At 21.9% G+C, this 23,473-nt stretch overlaps 2 protein-coding genes across 2 annotated transcripts in view; both read left to right on the forward strand.

Moving 5' to 3' along the window:
• LOC129606351 (cofilin/actin-depolymerizing factor homolog) overlaps positions 1-23,473 on the forward strand; it is a 45,493-nt gene that overhangs the window by 4,018 nt on the left and 18,002 nt on the right. The window lies entirely within an intron of this gene.
• Positions 15,725-19,715, forward strand: LOC129606352 (M-phase phosphoprotein 6). The gene is made up of 2 exons (XM_055516639.1): positions 15,725-15,843; positions 18,910-19,715. The coding sequence occupies exon 2, from the start codon at positions 19,269-19,271 to the stop codon at positions 19,626-19,628; it is 360 nt and encodes a 119-aa protein (XP_055372614.1). The 5' UTR covers positions 15,725-15,843; positions 18,910-19,268; the 3' UTR covers positions 19,629-19,715.

The following is a 23,473-nucleotide window of genomic DNA, read 5'->3' on the forward strand; positions in this document are numbered from 1 at the left end:
ATAGCTTTAAACTTTTTATTGTATCCTATATACTTATAGAAAGAGGGCGTTGGATTTTTTCATATTAACTTTTCATTAAATATCATAAGCATTTAAATTTAAGAGTAGATATGTATATATTGTGTATGTGTTAACATACATACGTATATATGTATATTTAATTATAAATAAAATTAATTTTGTTTAAAAATTTTAAACATTTTGCTTTAACATATGCACACATTCATATATTAATATAGCTATGTATTTAAATTTTGAAATTTTTTATAAATGAATTTTTTATAAAAATTGGACAAAATCAGAAGAATAAGAAAAAAGACCCACTGATCTTATGCGGTGCAGTTTTATTTTTAAAAATTTCCACATAGTGTGAATAACCGTATTATATATTTATGTACATATATATTATGTATATGTAAAATGATTTTTGAAGAAAATTATGATTTTTAAAATAAATTTATTTAAGCATGCGTATTTGAATCGTATTCATAATCAAAATTGGTACAATATTGGTACAATTATGTCAAAATGATATTATTTTTTAATAATAATTTTGAAATTTTTGTTTTTGCAATTTTTTTGATTGATTCTTTTATTTAATATTTTAAAAGTTATATAACATGTAATAATATGAAAAAATAATTTTTTAAGTGCAAACTAATAAGGTACTAGAAAATTATGTAAATATTATTACTCCAATTCGATTGAACCATTTTAGTTTTAATTTGGTTATAGATCAATGGCGCCCTGTAGTTATTCATTTAACATTTATATTATGTAAGTGAATAAAAATTTAAAGCAATATTTTGTATTGTTTTCAGTAAATCATCAATTGAGACGATTTCAATAAGATATCGTTGAAAAATTAATGTTAAAATTGTGTTATTAAAGTATGTTTGTTGTAATCAATAAAGACTTACGTTATGTAGAGATCACACGAAAGAATTCTAATCTCTGATAATATTTTACTAAAATGAGTATAATAAGAATTGCCGAAATAAAAATTTCTTCTTTCTATCATCCGCCTATAATTTCAATAATTACATGCAATTATTTCTCTTATTAGTCGTGAATCGTGTCAATCACCTTTTATAAAAATACATGATACTAAAATGTCAAGTATCATTCAGTTAATCTGTCATTACTAAGATATTTTGAAAATTATGAAAGTATTGTAAGTAAATCATTTATTTTGTTTGTAAAATGTAAAATCAACGAAATAAAGAAGAAGAAAAACAGAACAAAGTTAATATTTTAATAATAAATTTTTGGAGTAATTATATTATGAAAATAAAATGGGGAAAAAAATCAGACATTTTTATTTTTCCCTTTTTTTAAATTTTCCATTTTTTGTTTTCTTTTTCTTTTCTATATCTATTTTTAACCCAAAATTTTAACCTTTAAATTTACGTCAGATTATGTGCGTATATTCATTTCTGTGTGTGCCTATGTAGAAAAAGACGAGAAAAAATTTTTCTTCTTTAAAATAAAATTAAAAAAGAAAAACGTGGTCCAAATTTTTTTTATATAATTTCTGTTCACTGAAATATTAAAGAGTGTAGGTAATAATATAAGTATAAAAAAAATAGGCAGAAGAAAAGCACAAAGCAGAAAAGAAAATTTAAACATGTGGGGTTGATCATGTTTTAAAGTAGAAAATTTTTAAAAATAAAAAAAAAATTTTTTTTGTTTTCCACTTGGCAACATCGCGTTTTTAAAATTTAAACATAAAAACTTTTTTTTTTTTTGTGTGTTTAGACCATTTTCACAAGGAAAACAAACGAACCAAACAAAAAGAAAACACAAGTAATAAAATAAAAATACTCAAACATTGATTATGTTCTCAAGGAAATCTCAAAAAAAAAATTGTTTTTTTTTTTTTTTTTTAAGTTTATTGCATTTTTGTTTTTTTTTTTTATTTTTTTTTTTATAAGAAAATTATTCAAATGGAAAATACTTTTCTTTTTAAATTTTTTGAAAGTATAGGTAGGTACCTACGTATATACATACATACTTATGAATTGAAAATTAATTTTTATGATTTGAAATTTTTCTTCCATATTTTAAGTTTATGTTGTGTAATGAAAAATTTTGTACAAAAAAAAACATACATACATATGTACATACCTTACTATTTTGTCAACCATTTTGTTTTTGTTAAAATGAAATTTCTTTTTCTGAACTTTAATTTGAAGATTTATGACTTTATTTCATAATACTAGAGTAATAGTTAATTTGCGAATTTCGAGTCTCTTAAGAAACCAGTTTTGTCAAACGAATGAATAAAAATCGGTTTGAGAAATTTATATTATTATAGATTAGGGGTTGGGTTATGATTCCGCCGCCTTAAATTGCTCAAATTTACTTTAAAATTTATTTTATTTCGGATGTCTTAACAAACCTTACATGTATAGAATAAATACGTAACATACGTATATGTTTACATACGTTAGAAATTACAAATATAAAAAATATAACAAAATTTTTCTTTCTATAATGTGAGCCTTAAGGAGGAACAGTTTAAATTAAATCGATTAAATCGACAAAATTGTGCTGTTTTTATAACAATATTCAATGTTCCAATTTGGGCAATTTTAATGGGGTCAAATTGAAAAGAAGACTCTCTAAAATTCTCTAAAAAAAAATTAATATTTAACTCTTACATAATCGTGTATTTGTTTCTTAAAAAAACGTAATCAAATTTGAAATATGTTTAAAAAAGAAAATATTTAATAAAATCTCATAAAAGCATTTTTAATTGAACAAAAAATAAAATGATTGAATAAAAATGCATATTAAATTAAATTCTACGAGTCTTGAAGAATTTAAGGCTTCTGAAAACTTTAAATTTAGTTGGAAATCAGCAATTCTGATTTAGGTTGTTTTTCCTTATTACCACAGAAATAAGAAAGTATTCCGTTTCTTATTATTTACTCTAGGTCTAATCTAATTGTTAATAGAAAGAAAAGAAACATTTTAATAAAACCAATTGAATAGTTCAAAATCAATAAAAATGAAATTTGATTAATTTTTTAAGACAATTTATATAAGATAGACTCTGTTTAAAGGAATAAATCATTTTTTTTTTTATGAAATGCAGGTTTGTTTGATTTCGTTGTTTTTATCGAAATAGCATTACGTACCTGCTAATAATCTCAATTTCATATAATACCAATAACCTCAAATATTAAAAATCGAATAGGATTCAGTCTGAATATTTGTTCGATTAAAATAAAGAATAATTTTTATTGATAAAAAATAAAAATATTTGATTATTTATTTTTCGGTCTGTATAAAACTGAAACTTCCTGAATTTTATAGAAATGATAAATTATTAAAATAATTTAATAATATTATGACTCACTTATATTGGTTAATTAAAGAACTTTTTAAAACTTGTATCTATAATTGATTTTTTTAAACTACTGAAAGCTACTGAAATTTTATTTTGCTATAGAATATTGAGATATAAAAAATACAGTATTGATTGAAATTTTTTTTATCACGTTTCCTTCCGATCTAATGAATTTTTGTTTTCTATTAGTTTTCTTGGAAAAATTTCAATTTACTAAAATAATAATTACATATTGTATGGTCATGTACAACATGATTGTATATTTACATATACAATCATATAGATGCATATATAGTATATATAAAATGTTCAGAGTTATAATGATCTTTTCTATCTATTCTATTTTCATAAAACAAAAAAAAAAAACAAAAATAATTTAATTTAAAAATTATTATTTTATTACAATATACTTTTAATAGATTCCCTGTTGGGCAATTTTACAAAAAAAGAAAAGGAAAAGAGACAACCTTCAAAGGCTTCAACAATTGGAGCGGATGAAGGAAAATAAAAAAGTACGTTTTGATTATTATTGTTTTAATATGATGGCCGTCTTCTTAAATGGAAAACTAATAATTAAAACTTACATATTTATTTATTTATTATAAAATCAAGCAATGTCTACTAAATTAATATAAAAATTTAATTGAATTGCTTATTTAGATTAATTTTCTTTTGAACTCTGCCGATAAAATGTAAAAATAATTTATTTAAATATTTATTATGTATATATATGTATGTAAGCAGTGAGTGTCCAAATGCAAATATATTTTTTGTGTGTACTCTCACTGTTTTGAGAATTCTCTGCAGCATGATTGTAATCTCTTAAATTAACACTTTTAATTTAAAAATTTTTTACCCATGCACTTACGCTGAATAATGGTAAGAAAATTTCAATAGCATTTGTATAGAGTTGTAAAATTTTTTAGGTTTTAAGAAATAAGCTTATATTTTTCATTATAGGGGTAAATGTTAAAGTGAGGGTTCTATTTAAAATTTTCATTGCTATTGTAAGCTAAAAAAATTTATTTTTTGGACTTGTTTGTGTTTCGTCTTTTAGACCTTATATATGTATCAGTAAGAATTTCCATGTTAAATAGATAATTCAATTGCATGGATCTGGCCTATTTCTGTTTTTCTATCATCTTGTTTAGTATTTTAGGTAATTTCAGCTAGTGTTACCATTTCTTATTAAAAATTGCGAAATGAAATCAAAAATGAATTGCCATTTTCCATACAAAATACAAAATGTTCTTTTCTGCATTACCAAAGCAATTCACAACTTGGTCCAACTGATAAATTAAAATATGTATTAAATCGAGTTTTATTGATTATATAAAATTGAATTTAGCGTATTTTAATAAAAAAGCAAAATAATTTTTTGCATAAATTTTATTATTTACAAAGATCTTAATTTCCATCTCAAATTCTAAATCAAACTTAAAAAATCTATGATTTATTCAAACTCAAATATAAATAAATTTTATGTTTTCTTTTTGTTTTTCATTAAACTTTAATTAAACTAATTACTACTTATCTGTTTAAAATTTATTTTTCAATTGAAAAGCATTTTTACCTTGAAAAAATAATTTTTTATTTTGTATTTTTCTTCTTATTTTTAATATTGTTGTACATACAATAATTTTCATCACAATATAAAAATGTAACATTGACCTTGTTATGTACAAACAAATATTATTTCTCATTTTAATTTTCACTTCATCATTATTGTATTGAAAATGCAATAATCGTTTTCTATTTTTTCTTATCGTTTTTTAATTTAATTTATTATACGATATTGTGCACACATTATATTTGTTAATGACTATGTAAAGATTTTTAATTTGTTCAATTTGAAATAAGAAAATGAAGCAACACAAAACATTGGGGTCTTTTCATAAATCACGTAAAGTAAATTTTATGTGATTTTATATTTACTGTCATGACACATTTGCAACAATAAGATATTTATTATAAGTACAACATTAAAGATTACGAGTTGCAATTGCTGAGTAGTGATACAACTACATACAAATGTAGATAGAACAGAATAATTACAATTTTGAATTTATGAATTGTAATTTTAGGTGTTGTGATCTTTTACTGTCTTAAATGGTAATGAAAACCTTGCTTACTTTACTTTAATAGCACTCTTAAGCAAAGGTAGTAAAACGATGGAACCAATGTAGTCATACCTAAGTCTAACGAGAACTGCATTTGAGCGTTTCAACATCTGTCATTAGTTTTTGTTTTACAAAATATTAAAACAATAATTCGACTTTTTTTGCATTTCGCGATTTTGTTTGCTTTCATAAAATTTTTGTTTACTTTGTGTATTTTATCTATTTCCATAACGAATATTGTGATTTATTTCGGCTGCCAAACCTTTCAAAGTAAAAGAAGCTACCGAGGTTAGTGATTTAGCCATTACATTATGTTGTCTTAAAATTTTTAATTCCCTTAACACTTGTATTTAACAAAATTTTTCAAAAATTACAAAATACAATTATTCACTTATAAGATACTTATATAATAAAATGGAAAAGCAAGAAAAATGAAATTTGCATATATAAAGGCGTAATTAATTAAATGTGTGTACGCCTAATAAATCGTCGGTTAAAAGGCAGAAAGCACTAAGTGCATTTTTTGAGAATTCGGATTTCATAGATGAATTAAATCAGAATAATATAATCTTTGTTGTGGCTAAAAATCATGCAAATCCAGAATATAGTTTATAAATCCAGAAATTAAAGAGACCAATCCCATTGCACTAATTGATTAGTTTTACAATTTTACGATTTTTTCAAATTGAATTTACTCAAAACACAGTTTCCTGACTTAATGCTTTCTGCTTCCCGACGAAATTATGTATCGGACATTACCAAAAATTAAAGCTTAAATGACTATTATAATATGTGTGTATGTTCATAAGTAGGGAATTATTAAAAACGAAAATAAATTTAAAATATTTTAATTTTTTTGTAAAATCGTAAGAAAGTAGCAAAATTTTTTAATTAATTAAATAAATTTTCTTGCCATTTTATTCAATTTTTACAAAACAAATTTAATTTTTTAAAATTTAATAAAACACACATTCAGACATATTAGTATGCACATATGAGTGTTCGTTGTATTCGTTATCGATTCAAATAAAAGTATTGAGAATGTGTCATGCCCAAATTTGGTAATTTTTGATATAAAAAAAAAACGAAAAAAAAAATAATGATTTATTTTTTTTATACTACTAATAAATTCACAAATAAAGTTATAATGGAGTTTTTTTGTGCATGCATATATTATATATACGTATGTATGTACATGCATAACATTATATTTCAAGAATTCTATATGTGATTATTAAGGATACGCCCAAAGTCTACCATTTATTTGTTTTTGCTATTTTCTTTTTTTTTGAGTTTCTCATTTTTCTAGTTTACAAGGACATAAACAGCTGTTTTCTTTCAAATATTTTCCATTTATTCTATTTCATGTATTTATTTAAAATATTATATATATTGTAGTTTGTACAAATGTAATACAAACAATATTACGATATTGTGTATTTCATGTATTTATCATATAAATGTGATTATGCAAATATAAAGATAACCATTACCTATATATTTCAAAAATAAATATGGTTTATACCAGTACGAACGTATGTTCGAAGGGTGTACTAAATTTGCCTTACCATTTGTAACTCTTTAAGAAATAATGGTCTGAGATATAGACTCAAGTATATATTTTTGATCAGCGTCGAATTCGGAGTATATTTAGCTTTGTCTGCCCGTCCCTGCGATAAGCCAAAAACTAATTAAGCTAAGATCACCAAATTTTTACAAATGATTTTTCATAGTAAATGTCAAAATCCTATTTAAATTGGATATTTAACTTTAAAATTTATTTGGTCATATCTCAAAAATTATCGAAGCTATAGTATTGAAATTTCGCACAAGCGAATGCATTATTAGTTTTGATAAAAGTCATTGAAATTTTTTGGCTTCTTCTGATAATAGCCATAGAACTTGAAAAGTTTTTGGCTATACCTATACCTTAAAAACTGTTCATTCTGCAGTACTCAAATTTTACAAAAAAAAATATCGTAAAATAGCAGTTATATTAGTTAAAACTTGTTGAGATCTCATCAGCAGTTGTGATAGCTGCCATGCAACTCCAAAAGTTATTTGATATTATCTCAAAAATTAATGGTGCTATAATTTAGAAATTTCATGAAAACAAGTGTATTATAAGGGCTGTTATTTGTGATAAAAATCGTGAAAATTGACTCCTCGTGGCAGCTGCCATACAATTTCAATAGTAGTTTGGCCATATTTAAGAAAATATTGAAATCAAAGTACTGTAATTTTTCATAAATGATTATGATAATACAATCTGTCCCATAGTCAGCTATAGCATATTTATTCGCACATATGATAAAAAATTTGTACTGGTATCACAGAGTTGACATGGCCAACTATATTTTCTCTTGTTGTTTTTTCTTCTTCTGATATATTAGATAATTATTCTTATCAATTATAAGTTTGTATACCTTTGTATTATAGAATTATAATTATGTATAAACATTCACATGAACGCTATATAAAATGTAAACTTTTATTAAATATAAAATTAATAAAGGATAAAATTTAATTTTGAGGGCAAAATATTTGTAGAAACTATAAAACATTTTAATAATGAAATGGAAAATGTAGTTAAGTTGAAAGCAAACAATTTCAATTAAAATAATTAGTTACTTGAATTAAAATAATTAGGTTTCCTGATTGTCAAAAAAAAATAGTTTTTAAAGCTCTTCTAAATTTTATTATTTTTAATTAAATGCTGTAGCGTAAAAAGATATGCAAAGTATTGTGTTTATAATATGGAACGAATTTGAAATTTAAATTGCTAAGGAATAAGCAGAAATTTTTCAGAAAATTAAAAAAAAAGTCAAAAATAAATAAGTTTTTATGGTTGAAAAATATAAAATAAGTCAAATTGTACATTTTAATTTGTAGCCAACTTATAACGCTTCATTCTTTGAAGGTTTATAAAAAACATTGAAGGCTGTTAAGAAATATTGAATTTAAAATAATGATTTATTAAAATTTCTGCATAAAAATATTGGAGACTTTCTGTAAAATAACGAAGTTTTTAAAATATACAAGTCACCATATGGTCAATTAAACGCTTTTCGGATCTTTTGCACAAAACCATCTTGAATTACTAATTTTGTCAAATTTTTTTTTTTTGAGTACCGTTCAAATTATTGGTACAGTTTTAAAGTGTTTGTTTTATTTTAAGGACCAGCATATTATTTAAAAATTTAAATTAGTTGTTGTTTAATTCATGAACTTGGAATGTTTTTGGTAATGTTCTAATTTTGTCATAATGAATAATGTAAATTAAATATAATTTATATATACACATATATAAATTAATATACTAATATATTAATTTATTTTTATGACTAATAAATTAAATTCTAAATTGTTTGAATTGAAATTTTAAAAATAAAAGTTCGACATGAGTACATACTACTACAATTTATAGTTTTCTCCTCACATATAGAAATTAGATAATTACTAATAATTTAAAAATAAATTTATTTAATCATATACATATCTTTCGAATTTTAAAAAATTAATAATCTTTTCCTGTTCTTGTTTTTCTTATATATTTAATTTTTTCTAACTATTTTGTATAACAAATAATATTGTGAACATACACACACATATGTAAATATTATCGTTATTATTTTTTGTAACCATTTTTTTTTTCTTTTATAAAAGTATGTCTTCTACCTACTTACTTGCCTAACAAATTTAACTGTTGATCTATGTTTTTTTTTTTATATTTAAAACAAAACATTTTTTTTTTTTTTATAAACAGCAACAAAAAATGAGAAAATTAATGATATGGTATATATATGTATGTGAATGCATATGTGATTTATTTCTATGACAAACTTACTAAATGAGATCGCAAAAAGGTTAAGAAGAAGAAAAAAGAAATACGAAACAAATTAATTTGTCTGTAGGTAGTTCCTTTTTTTTTCCTACTCTCTGCTGCAAATTAAATCAATCCAGTAATACTAGTTTAACATTGCTGAGATATATTGAAAGTTTGAAAAAATAAAAGAGTGGTGTGTAGCAATAGGTCTATAGTTAAAAAAAAAGGCAAATATAAATCTCAAATTCTTTAAAAAAAAAACACAAGATTAATAACGAATTAACTTGTTTTAAGGCTTTATTAGCAGTTTTTTTTAGTTGAAAGAATTTCGTATGAAAAAATAAATTATGTGCTTTACTTTCGGTGCGCGACAAAATTCAGTAACTATGGAGGAGCTACGCACAAATAATGTCATATTCTAAAATTCAAGAATTCATCATATTATAAACATAAACGTGTATGGAATCAAAAATTTAATTATGTTCCTTTAACATGAATATATCATTCTAAACTGTTCTGAAATATAAATTAAAAAGTCTTGAATCCAAAGAAAATCCAAAGAAGTTTCAGAAGTAGTTTGGGCTAATTGAGAATAGTTTTCAATAATTTTTATATTTTAATTATAATATAAAAAAATACGAAGCGGAGCAAATTTTTATAACTAGTGCACTACTTTGTATAGGTTTGGTGTAAATAAAAGTGTATTACACTTACACATCAAGGGTGTTATACTTTTAAAATTGTATAAAATAAAAGGGTGTTACACTTTTTAATGGAACAAATGCGATTGCAATACAAATTTAATATTTTATATTTTTGTGTATTTTAAATATATAAAATATATATATGTATGTATATGTATGGATGCTATACACTATACTACTTCTAAAAATATAAATCGTGTTTTTAATAAAACTTTTATCAAATAGAACAGAAAAATTAAAAAATGAATTTAAAAATTTAATTTTTTAATTATGTAAATGTTATTAAAATTAATGTTAAATTTGTTTCAGGGTCGTAAAAGTACTTAAATTTTTATCTCTCTTAAGAGTAATAATTGCATATGTATATTCTTATTAGTAATATTGTTTTTCTTATGTGTGTATAACAAAATGTATGTCTATTTTTCAATATACATACATTCTTCTGTATAATGTAAAATTATAATTATGACGTATTTTTATAATGTAACTGTTATACATATATATGTGTAACTGTTATACATTCATATATGTAACTGTTATACATATTATTTTTCAGTTATAAAGAAATTTTGATAATCTTTTTATTTTTTAGCATTTTTTTTTTTTTATTGTTTCTGTGACGAAAATCTGTTTTTCTTTTAATTTTTTTTTTTTTTTTAAATCCTCTTCCTCAATTAAAAATGATTGTATCAAAATATATTTGTAAGATGTCGATAAGATTTTTACTCACAACTTATACTCATAATGTAAATATGTACCTATACATAATACATCCATACATATACAATATGACTTGTGATTCATTCAATTTAGGTTTAATTATTTTAATTAATTCTTTTGAAAATTTCAAATATAAAATGTTTGTCTTATTCATTTGTTTTTCTTTTAAGTTTTTCTAAATTTTGTTGATGTATGAATGTGTATGTATATATATACATATATATATATATATATATATATATATATATATATATATATATATTTCTGTGTTGTGTACCAATATATATATTAATATTTTGCAAACTGAAAACAAATTTATAAAAAACAAAATGAAATTTAATGAATGTAGGTGGTTGTCATTATAACGATTGATCACTGGTTAATGAACTTTGCTATATTAGAATAAAAGAATTTAAGATTTTCTTTTTGGTAATTATAAGTAATTAAAATAATATAATAATTTAAAAAAAGTTCATTAAAATAATTGTATTGTTAACACTTTCATTTTGAAGTACATTGTATTTTGTCATAGAATGGGATTGCAAAAAAACGATTTGATTTTCCATTGTTAAATTCAATATTAATTTTTGTTTGGATTGGTAGAAGAAATAATTTTGATAAAATATTTTGATACTATAATGTTGATGATGTTGGGTCGCTTAGTATTTAACTAAAATTATATATATATAGTTATAAATAAATATAAAAAATTTGAAGAGATTTTAAATTTTTTCACTAAATGGAATAGCAAATCTTGTTGTTCAAATCTAATGAAAGTAGCCTGAAAACTTTTTATAAAAACTTAAAAAATTGTTAGTAGAAGTTATTTTACAAATTTTCGATTCGATATACGTACTGAATTTTATTTAAAGCATTCGATTTGAATTGATACAATAGTTTAGTTGGTTAGATGGGCGCAACGATTCTACAATAAAATAGCAAAACTAAAAATTGCATGTCTGCCTGAGCCTTAAGCAAATTTTTAAAAAATTATGATTTTCATTCGATAATCAGCCTTCGAAACTTAATTCTTCAATTCATATATAATATGTATGTATGTATGTGTAAGTAAGAATGTAGTTAACAATTATCTTAGCAAATTTTTTTTTTTGGAAAAAATAATATTCAAATAATTATATTTTTTGTAGAAAATTTTCTCCATATACCGTTGATAACAACAATACATATATGTATTTTTGTTATCAGCCGGCCATTTATATCAATATTTATATCAGCCGTTATATTTGCCGGCCATTACTCGGAAAGAAATATTTTATTTGATTTTATACAAAAAGTCAAAATTTAGCGTTACGTAAATTTAAATATTAACTAAGGCACACTCGTAATATTTATCGTCAAAATTTTACAAAAATCAACCAGAATTTTTTGAATGTCCAATTAATTTAGTTTTCTCTGTGAAACATTTTAATATTTTTTAGTAATACAATCAGTGGTCGAAGTGGGATACTCAAAGTGGTGGGATGGTAAAAAAAAAAAAATAAAAAAAAAAAGAAAAGTATTATTTTAGTTATTTTTTAAAAAAAAATAACTGAACAAAATTTACCAAACTTTGGAAGTAAACTAACGAGAATATTAATTTATATTCAAAATTAAATCAACTAAAAATTAAATCAAAAACTGTGCAAATTGTTACCAAAGAAAATGCTTAGACTACTATGTAGTAACGAAAATTTCAATAATAGGAAAAAATTATACGTTACTATTTGAAATTGGTCTTATTTAAAATTACATATATTTAATTTTTTGTTAAAAAAACTTTTAAAATTCATTAGAAAATTTTCTTAAATTATAAAAAACATGTTCCGGAACGCATTCTCTCTCCTATTAAGTAGTGGGATGGATTTCCAATTATTTAAAAGTACTGGGATGGCATCCCACTCCATCCCGCCTCACTTCGAGCACTGAATACAATACGAAAAGTATAATACTTTATGGAAAATATTGCCGAATATTGTGATAATGATTTTTTATTTCAATCTCAATCAATTTTTCATTTGAACATTCAATGTCGTTTAAAGAAAACCGCATCTTCAAATAATGATTTTAGTTTAGAAAAAACAAAAAAAAATCATCCATTCACCTTAAATTAAGTATGAAGTGGTCTTGTTTTTTTTTAAAAATATGCATTCATGCTTCTGTTTAAATGGATTAGATTGGAATAGTAACTTTGTAACTTCATCAATATTATGGGTACTTACACTATTTAATAATAATAACATACTTTTGAATTCTTTTTCTCTAATTCGTATAAGAAATAAGTTGGCATTTGAGTGCATAAAACATTTTTATATAAAAATATTGCAAACAAGTAAAATAAACGCTCCAAAAATAATAGTAAACTATAATTATTTGAAAAAAAAAACAGAAACTATTAAAAAATAATTAATGTAGATTTTACCTACACCAACATAAATATTATTATTTCCACTACACACATACATACGTTTACGTGATAAACTTAAAAAAGGTGTTTTTTTCTTTATTTCCCAATAAGGTATTTCCAATAGAAAACAAAAAACAAAAAAAATTGAATTAATCATAATCAGAGAATCGTAATGTTTTATAGTAGTAGTCATAATTAATGACGTCATCTCTACAATGACTTGTTCATTTATAGTTAAATTGTTTTTTTTTTTTGATTTTTTCATTTTTTTTTCTTGTTTTTGACTTATTTCCATACAAAGTTATTGGTCGCTTGCTTATGTTAATGCCTTTGATTTTTCAATTAAATTTGTTGTTTTTCTTTTCTCTTTTTATTTTCTATACTCAAGTTATTCATATAGTTATTATTTATGAATCATAGTGAATTTTTAACAACTTGCTACTAGCTACCTTATTTTTTTCTTGTGTTTTCTTTATTACTCGTATTTACTTATTTAAAATTGTAAAATTTTGCGACTTTTTTCTATTGCAAATGTAAACGTGGTTATTTTTTTTTTTTAGTTTTTTTAATTTAATTTTGTGGTTATCCTTAAATTTCTCACAAAGTTGGAATATTATTTAATTTTTTTTTTTTTTGTATTTAAACTTGATTTGTGTTTTATTTTAAAATTTTGTTTTTAATTTAATGTTAATATAGAAAATTTCAAGAAACTATTTGATTAAGAGCAAAAGCCAGCACATTCTCATTCAAACAAACACCGGAATACATACATACATATGTACTTATCTAGACATACCAAATTATCTGTCAAATAATTTAATAGAGAATCTACCACTCTAATGTTAAAATAAATCAAAATTCTTGTATAAAACTATTTGAAAATATTGGAGTCGGATATCATTTAAAAGAAAACTCTGTGTCGGAACGAGTTTCGAATTGAATATTGAATACCTATAATAGTAAAATAACGTAAAATGCATATGTTTTAATTATCAGAATTAAAGAGCTACCATGTTATGGCACATTCGAATTAGGTACCTACCATTTAATGTTACGGTTTCGTTTTAAATGTTTTACAATTCAAAATTGGATTCGATAGGTATTTTCTGTGGTTTGAGAGGTAACCATGGGCGCATAATTCGTTATGCTACTACATACATATTACATCCATACATAAATACATACATATTTGGATTTGATTAGGAAAAATTAATATTGCAAAAAATCAACAGAAAAAAATTGTTCTTAAAAAGAATTTCAGTTTGATTTTTCAAAGAAGAAAAAAAAAATTTGGTTTAAAAATACTTAAGTCCATACATATGTATATATGTATGTATGTATGTGCACGAATGTTCTTACATACATACATACATACATACATACATTTATGTACTTTAAACATTTTTTTTTTAAATTTTTTATTTTTTAATTTTTTTCATAGTACAAATTAATTTTTATGACAATATTTGAACTCTGATAACACTTTATCCCCGTCGAATTAAATTTCACGTTTTTTCTTTCATTTTATACATACATACATACATTCATGCATACTTTAATGAATGTCCTATGAATATTTGTTCACATTCATGGATACATATTTGATTAACTATGTATGTAGTATATAAATATGTGTATGTGCATTCATACTTATGTATATAACAGTAAATTCTTATCATTAATTTTTCAACTTTTATTATTGGATATGTAAATATGTACATACGTACGTACTTCATATTTCCATAATATTGCATAAGGTGAAAGCAAGAAATTATAATTTAAGGTAAAAAAAAAAAAAAAACAAAAAAAAGAAAGATAATAATTTCAATACACATTATGTACGGCTGTATGTACATCATTCACTGATTATAGTTGGAGAAAATTTTCCCCTTTTTTATATTTCATACTTATACCCAACAACAATACCATATATGGACATTGAATAATAATTGTACAGTCATCTTTTTTAACCGGTAAAAAAAGTTCTATGCAATACATTTACAAATGCTTATAGAAAAGGAAAAAAAAAATCACCACTCACTAACACAAATATCGCATTTCATTTTATTTATCCCACTTTTATGTTTAAGATATCCAACAATGTGTGGTGAATTATAAATATTTTTTGTTTTATTAATTCTTGAAAAATAATTTCTAATTCAATACTTTTACAAGAATGAGAAAGAAAGAAACACAGGGTTGGTTTAATGTTGAATAAAAAGGTGAAAATTTCGAAAAAGAAAGACAAAATGTCAAATTTGATGCACAAAATTATAAGCAAAGCCGTCAATAACATTTAAATTCAAATTTTGACCACGATATTAAATATTTATAGAAAAAAAAAAACGTCATTTTCAGTTAAATAGACTTTTCCCCCCTATTTCTTTTCCAGTAAACTGAGTACATATATTTACTATGTATGTATATGTTTTAAAAATATAGATATCTCTTTTTAGCTTAAATTATTCAGCTAATTTTTCTTTTCACATGTGTTTCATTATAAAAATGTATGTTTGCAGTATACCGATGAGTAAATTTTTTAAATACAACAACGTTGTGTTGAATTGAATTTGAGAATGATTTTTTAGTGTCACTCTTTTTATTGAATGCCAAATTTGTACAAAAATAATTTTCGCCCAATTGAGACAATTTTTGAATTAATAATTGTCTATTTTTGTGATGATCATTGAATTTACAGTTATAAATAATTTATGGTAATGAAAATATTTTAATTTTATATTTACACATATATTTTTTTATTTGTAAAATAAGACCGAAAGAAAAAGTTGAAAAAATAAAAGCATGTTCTAAAAAAAATAAAAATTTTGAGGTTAAATTCGTACTTTTATTAAATTTCGCACACACACACGCAAGCATACTTATAGAAAAGTGTGATTTTTATTTTAAATTATCTGAGTGTGTGTGTATGTATATAAAAATAAAAATGACTCAGAAAATTGTATAAAGTTTAAGTAAAAAGTAGAAATATGTGTTGGTTGAGTGTTTTTAAATTTTAAAAGATGATTTTTAGGTTATAGCTGAATTGTATTTAGCCGAATGAAAATAATATTTATAAATATGTATGTAAATATGTGTATTTTGTATGACCAAATTTATAACTCATCAAACTTACCCCTTTTTTTATATATAAATATGGATGTGTGTAATTATACATACTCAAATTTATATTTATACGATAATTTTTTTTTGTTTATAAGATTTTTTTTAAAGTTGAGTTTCGTTTATGAATAAACGCATTCATACATACATATGTGTAGATAGTTTCTTCAAATTTGTACATAACATATACTTATATGCATAAACTTATGTAGGCATTTGCGAACTGAGTCGAGTTGATTTTTCTTCATTTGATTATGAGAAAATTTAACATGGTGTGGTGATTTTGCGATTTAGGTTTTATTATTTTTTTTTTCTCGTTTTTATTTTTATTTAAAACGTGATTTAATATTTTTCCCTTAAATTTATTTAGAGTTGACAAACTATATTGGAGGCTAGATGAATGCCGTATAAAATGGTTTGTGTTTTAATTTCAAATGTAACTATGATAATATAAGTAGGTATGTAAGTACATACGTATATACTTATATATGTATGTAAAAGTTGAGTAAATAAAATTGTGGATTGGGTCATTTGAGGAGTTACTAGTGCACTGCACCCCAAACAAAATTAAATATAATTTAGTTTTCCTCTAGTAAGTTTGTTCTTATGGTTTCGAAAATATACATACATAAATTAGCTTTCATAAGTTTTATAATAAATAATTTATAAGACTTTCATTCAAATTCTAGTATTTACTGTCTTGTTATCGTAGTTTTTTAATAAGTAAGAAGTTACACTTACATATACTTATAATATGTACCTCTTAAGTTCATTAAATGATTAAATTTTAAATTACTAAGTACCCAGATGTTTCCATTTACTTTGAGATTATTATCCACATTGTTTATCCACGAGTTTTATTTCTATTTGCATTGCACTAAATTATTTTTCATTAATATTTTATTAAATTTGAATTTCAAATTTTTTAAAAATTAATAAATTTTTAGCCATCAACCAGCCAACCAATTGTGCAACATGGTACCAATTGTACAAAAAGGAAACTTAAAACAAAAAATTATAGGAAGTGACTATGCAATCAAAATTTTTTTTTATCTTTTTAATTAATTTCATTTTTCTAATATAGAAAATAATTTTTTGTTTATTTTTAATAAAATTTGTAAGAAAGTGAAATTATTATTATTAAATATAAAAATTAAATGAATATCGTTATGTTTAAACTTAATTTACATACATACATACAAATATGCGCATGCATACATATTTTTATTCATTAAATTCAAGCCAAAATTAATTAATTAATTTTATTTAATAAATTAAAAATTTAATATAACATGCAAGATTCGAATTTCCGAAATTTTATTTTATTTAGATATTTTATTTAAAACTGTAATACATACATATGTATATACACACATAATATAATTTTATTCTGGACATTTAAATCCACACTATTCCTTAACGTACAGAAGTAGGCCAAGAACATGATTATATTATCAGGAAATTACATTATTAAATGTTTGATATTACTCGTAAGTCTCTTACAAAAAATAATTACAATGGAGAGGAATGATTGAATAGCATGGAGCTTTTCAATCGTTCGAATATAGAATAATATTAAAATTAATTGCCATTATTTAAAGTTTCTGAACATTAATTTTGATTACATGCCTTTCTATACATACACATACATAATATTTTATTATATATGTATGTATATAATTATATCTTATCATCAATATCCATACGCTAATCATTAATCAAATCTGTACGAATTCAATCATAAAAATATTTTTCATTTATAGATTTTCTTATTATATACTTACATAATTTATCTATTCGATTGTAAATTATACAAAATATGTATGTACTCGTATGCTGGAATTATTCAGGTAGATATACAAAAAATAAATATATACGAATATATTTTAAATTGTACATTATTTAGAATCCTTATATAATTAATTATAATTTATGAGCAATAATTGATGACAATGATGGTTACATTTAATAATTTTATTTATTTTTGTATTTTGGGGCTAAAAAAGAAATTATTTAATAATGATGATGATGTTGATGACTATAAATCATTTCTATTAAATTTATATGTATGTATATTTTAAAATATAATGTGTATGTTCTACTTATATAATGTAGATATTGTTTAATATCACCTACATACATGATAATTTTACAAAATAACAGTGTAAGAAACTTATAGTGTACCTATTTTCAAATTAGATTCAAATTCATAAAGCGGAACCGAGCGCGAGTGGACTAAAAGAAATTAATTTTTGTTCAGAAATTTAATTTTATTGTTTTATTTTTTTTTTTTAATAATAATATAGTATATTTTAAAGATAAAGAATTATGCTTTGTACTAAACCTCAATCCAACACACCTTTAAGTTTAATTTATATACGTACATATATTATTTTATATATGTACATATATTTATCTATGTTATAAAACTATATTATATAATAAAGAATGTGTTTATACACCTATATTATATACATATTTACTTTTCAACAAAAAATACGATAGTTTCTTATTCTACAAATTATGCAGAACAAATGTGTATACCTATGTATGTATTTCAATTTTATTTTCACTTCAATAAATGTACATATAATAAATGAGAAATAATTATAATAAAAATAATTAATATAATTAAGATAAAAAACAAACTCTTATTTTAGCTAAATTTCATTCAATAACACCCGAAATTCTGATAAATTAAAAAAAAATTTAAAGATAAGGATAAGAAAGAAAGCAAAAAAGCAGGTTTCAATTCAAGAAAAAGTTAATCCCAGTTAATTAAGTAATTAATCAAGAAAAGTTTTAAAGGAAAACGGAAATAATTCATTAGAACTGAGAAAAGGAATATACATATATACATGCATATATATATAATTAAACATTTGTAATACAACAATTGGTTTTTTCTCAAGAATTGATTGGAATAACTTTGACAATTTACTGGCAAAGCATTTAATTACAGTTTTGAGTGTAATAAAAAAATTATAAATTTAAAAATTAAAATTTGAAAAAACCAAAAATGAGTAAACGAAAATTATCAAAAGGAATTCTAGAAATGAAATTTATGAAACGTTCTAAGGAAAAAGTCGCTAAAGAAAATGAAGAAATTGAAGGTAGAGAAATGTATGCAAAAGAAACAACAGCAGAAATGTTAAAAGATAATGGTACAAATTTTATAATGGAACCATCATATGCATTAATTGAAGATTTAATTGAGGCACGTATATCATGTCGTGGTATTAATCCAGAAATAGAACGTCTTATGGAATTAGAACAATTAGAAAAGGCTGCAAAAGAGGACGGTGCTATGGATAAGGAAGTTGATGATGAAGAAATGTCTAAATATATAAAAATAAATAAAAAATTTAAAAAGAAATAAAAACCAGAAGGTTTTCTAAAAAATCAGATTTTGTAAAAAATATAAAATAAATAAGAAAACAAATGAAGGAAAATTTTAATAATTTTATCTTGCAAAATAAATTAGTTATGTAATTATGATTTTTTTATTATATTGTTTTTTTCAGTTAATAAATTTTATCTGTAAAAAAAACCAAACTTACAAGTTGTAGATCTTAAAAAAAAATTATAAACCGATGTTTTCTTTATTTAAATTTACATTAATTTTGTAATTATATAAAATTTATATTTAATAGAATTTCATTGATTTTTTTCTATTGTATTTATACACTTTAATGTCAATTTTAAATGTAAATTTAACACATAATTGTGAAAATAAGCTTGTATTTAATATTGCTATATTGAAAAAAAAATAAATTTTAAAATTTTAATTAAATATTAAAAATTATTTTGTTTAATAATACAAAATTAAAAAAAAATTTTTTTTTATTTTTAATATTTTGAAAGAAAGCATGAAAATTTTTTGTATTTTTATTGTATTAATTTGGTTTAGGGAAATATGTTAAATGTTAAATTTAACTATTTTTATTATAAAATTCAAAATAATTCATCTAATATAATTTTTAAAATATTGAATACTTTATATAAAATTCAAGTAATCTCATAGTAAAAAAAATGTAATATTTTCACAATTTTCTAATATTGTTTTTTAATTTATTTTCAAACCTCTTAAAATTTTTACGCAATTTAAATTCAACAAATTAATTTTATTAAATATTTAATTGTATTTTGAAACATTAATGAAGTTTTTAAAATGTTACAACAATCAAATTATAAATATATAATTTCGATTTTATAAAATGCATCTTATGAATCAAAATTGATTTCTTATTTCTTCTTATTTTTTATATAAAATTTATATAAGAAATAAAATTTTAAATAAAAAAAAAAGAAATTTATTTGTTTATTTTTCATTTAATATTATTTTTATTATTATAACTATTACTATATATTTTACTTAGAAACTAAGTAAATTGTATTTAATAAGTAAACCAAGTGAAGAAAAAAAAATATAAATTATTGATGAATTAAAATTAAAATGAATTGCTGCTACTCAATTATGACTTGCTTTTACCAAATTAAAAATAAAAAAAAACCATGTAAATTAAAATAATTCAAAATAAGAAAATATTAGTTCTAAAATTTGACATTTGTATAACGAGAAAATATCTTAATTGGAATAAAAAGAAAAATTATTTTTCTATTTTAATAAAATTTTTCCTATTATATATTTTGTCTAGTGTCTGTGGTCTTTAAAATGTTACAATATTTTTTCAATGTTAAAATTTTGTTGTTTATTAAGAACACTTAATTTTAATTTTATTTTTTTGCATCAATTCTTTTATTTTTTTTTTTGGCATATATTCAATAATTATTAATTTTCTTTTTATGTTATTTTATTTTTAAAATTTGCAATTATTAATTTTTGTTTTTTGATAGAAATGATGGCTTTTCAAATTATTTTTAGAATATTATGATACAAAATTAATTGGCTTTTAATATTTAATTGTATAATTAATAATAAAATTAAGCTAAATAAATAAAAGGAAATTTTTCTTTAATTTTAATGAATTAAATATTATAAACGATAATTCAATTATGTTATTATTTTCATAATTTTCTGTGGCTTGTTAATTACTAGTTAGTTATAACAGTTATTCTATTAAATATAATAATAATAATAATAATATAGTTACAGTTATTAAAACTTTCTATATTATGGTTATGTTATTTGAAATATATGTATTTTATTATCAAATTCCAAATTAAATACTTAATTATTTTTAAAAATTTTGTAATTGTAAAACTTAAATTGGATTAAGGCTTAATTCACTTAATTGCTGCAAAATTCTATTTTATTTAATTACTTAAAATTATTTTAAAATTGCCATTAATCATATAATTAGCAAATACAAAAGTACTTATGTTATACAAAATTTCAAATGTATGAGTTTGATTAAAATAAAATTTGTTTTGAACTTTATTTAAGTTGTCACTTGGTTCCTTTTTCTCTAGTAAAAAGAAATATGTATTTATCAACATTAAAGATTGATAGATATAAGAGAACGAGACGAAGTCTTTTCAATATTAAGAGCGTCTATTTTAGACTACATACATACTTAACAAGGTTTTTAGGAATTCTTTCAGCCAAGAAAATATTTTGTATAAACACTTGTAACTATTCGACCCGGCCGGTGCACATATGTATCATAAAACTATTAAACTATTCGCGAATCGGGGTCGAAAGGGTTAAATAATCTTCTTTGTCATACAAAATGCAATTAAAAATTTCTAATTAATTTAAAAATAAAATGAAATAACTAATTCGAACGAAAAAAAAATTATTGTATGTATTTCAATTTTCTGTAATGAAGTTTAAAATTAATTTTTCACTTTCACTTCTTTTTTAATTGACTTGGACATTATAGTATTACCGTGTCATAAATTAATATTGTATATATGTATGTAACATCATGCAATAATTGAATTTCATTAAAATTTAAAGACAACTGAAAATAAAAAAAAAATTCATTTAAAATACATCATTAACAAAAAAAAAAAAAAAATAGAATAATATTGAAAAATTTAATTTCATGGCAATTATTTAAAATTTTTTACGAAATAAAAAAAAATATTTATATATATATATTAATGAGAGAATTTTTACACGATTCACTGATCACTTCACCACTATGCTGACAGTATTTATGATTGTAGTTAATATTATTATTATTTCATAGAACAAAATTTTATCAAAGGTTCCCAAATTATAGAAATTTGATTTTTTTTTTTTTGAAAATCTACAATTAAGACTTTTAGTTGCAGCAATGGCAATTCATTGCAATCAACTATTTTAGATTGAGAGAGTTTATGAATTTTATCTGAGCATTGAAAATAAAACTTTACAAAATTTAATAACTTTTAATAAATTTAAAATTAAGTTTTTTTAAAATATTTTAAAATAATATGACAGTACTAAAGTGTTTGACAACATTAATTTTCTTAGATGTGTCTGCAACATGTTTGAAATACATTCTACATAGTCCAATCGAAACAGATATAAATTTTAATAAATGCAACAATTTTCTTAGATTGTGCAACATGTTTGATCGAAAATGACTTTAATCGATTTAATATGATTTGAATTGTACATAGATTAAGTAGAGTTACGGTTAATCTTTTGAGTTTGAGAAATTTTCATTGTTAAATTGCAAAATTTTCAAAATTTTTTATGTCTGAGAATTCTAAATTCAATTTTTATTTAAGAGTAAATTTTTTTTTTCTAGTATTTTTCTGTTTTGTTCTGACAATCCCTTTGCAGTCTTTATTCTGTATCGTATTCAATATGATGTTTTTAAATCTACAAATAGAGTTCAAAATTTTTAGAGTTAAAAATTCGAATCACGTACAAACCAATGACTTTTGTATTACAAAGAACAAGTATAGAATTTGAGGTATATAAAAAGTTTTAAAAGCTTCTGTTTGTATTAAACTGTCTTTATATAGACATTTGTATTATGCACAAGTATATGTAAAGTGCTTGTGCCTCCGACACATAAATTTTTTTATATAATATGTAATAAGATGAAAATGTTTTATTGTGTGAATGTATTAAAAAAAAAAAATCTTTTCAACCGTATAATAACAACAATAATCACAAAAAAAAGATCAATTGGCGAAAAAAACAGAGAAATAATGAAATCCATGACTGACAAATTCAAATGTACCAACAAATTAAATCTATTTGCTGTATAAAAAACAAATTGTAAAAGTAAAAAAGCGAAAACAAAAATTATATATCCAGTC

Source organism: Condylostylus longicornis, unplaced genomic scaffold (assembly GCF_029603195.1).
Source record: "Condylostylus longicornis isolate FDR11 unplaced genomic scaffold, ASM2960319v2 ptg000018l, whole genome shotgun sequence".
Lineage (NCBI taxonomy): Eukaryota > Metazoa > Arthropoda > Insecta > Diptera > Dolichopodidae > Condylostylus > Condylostylus longicornis.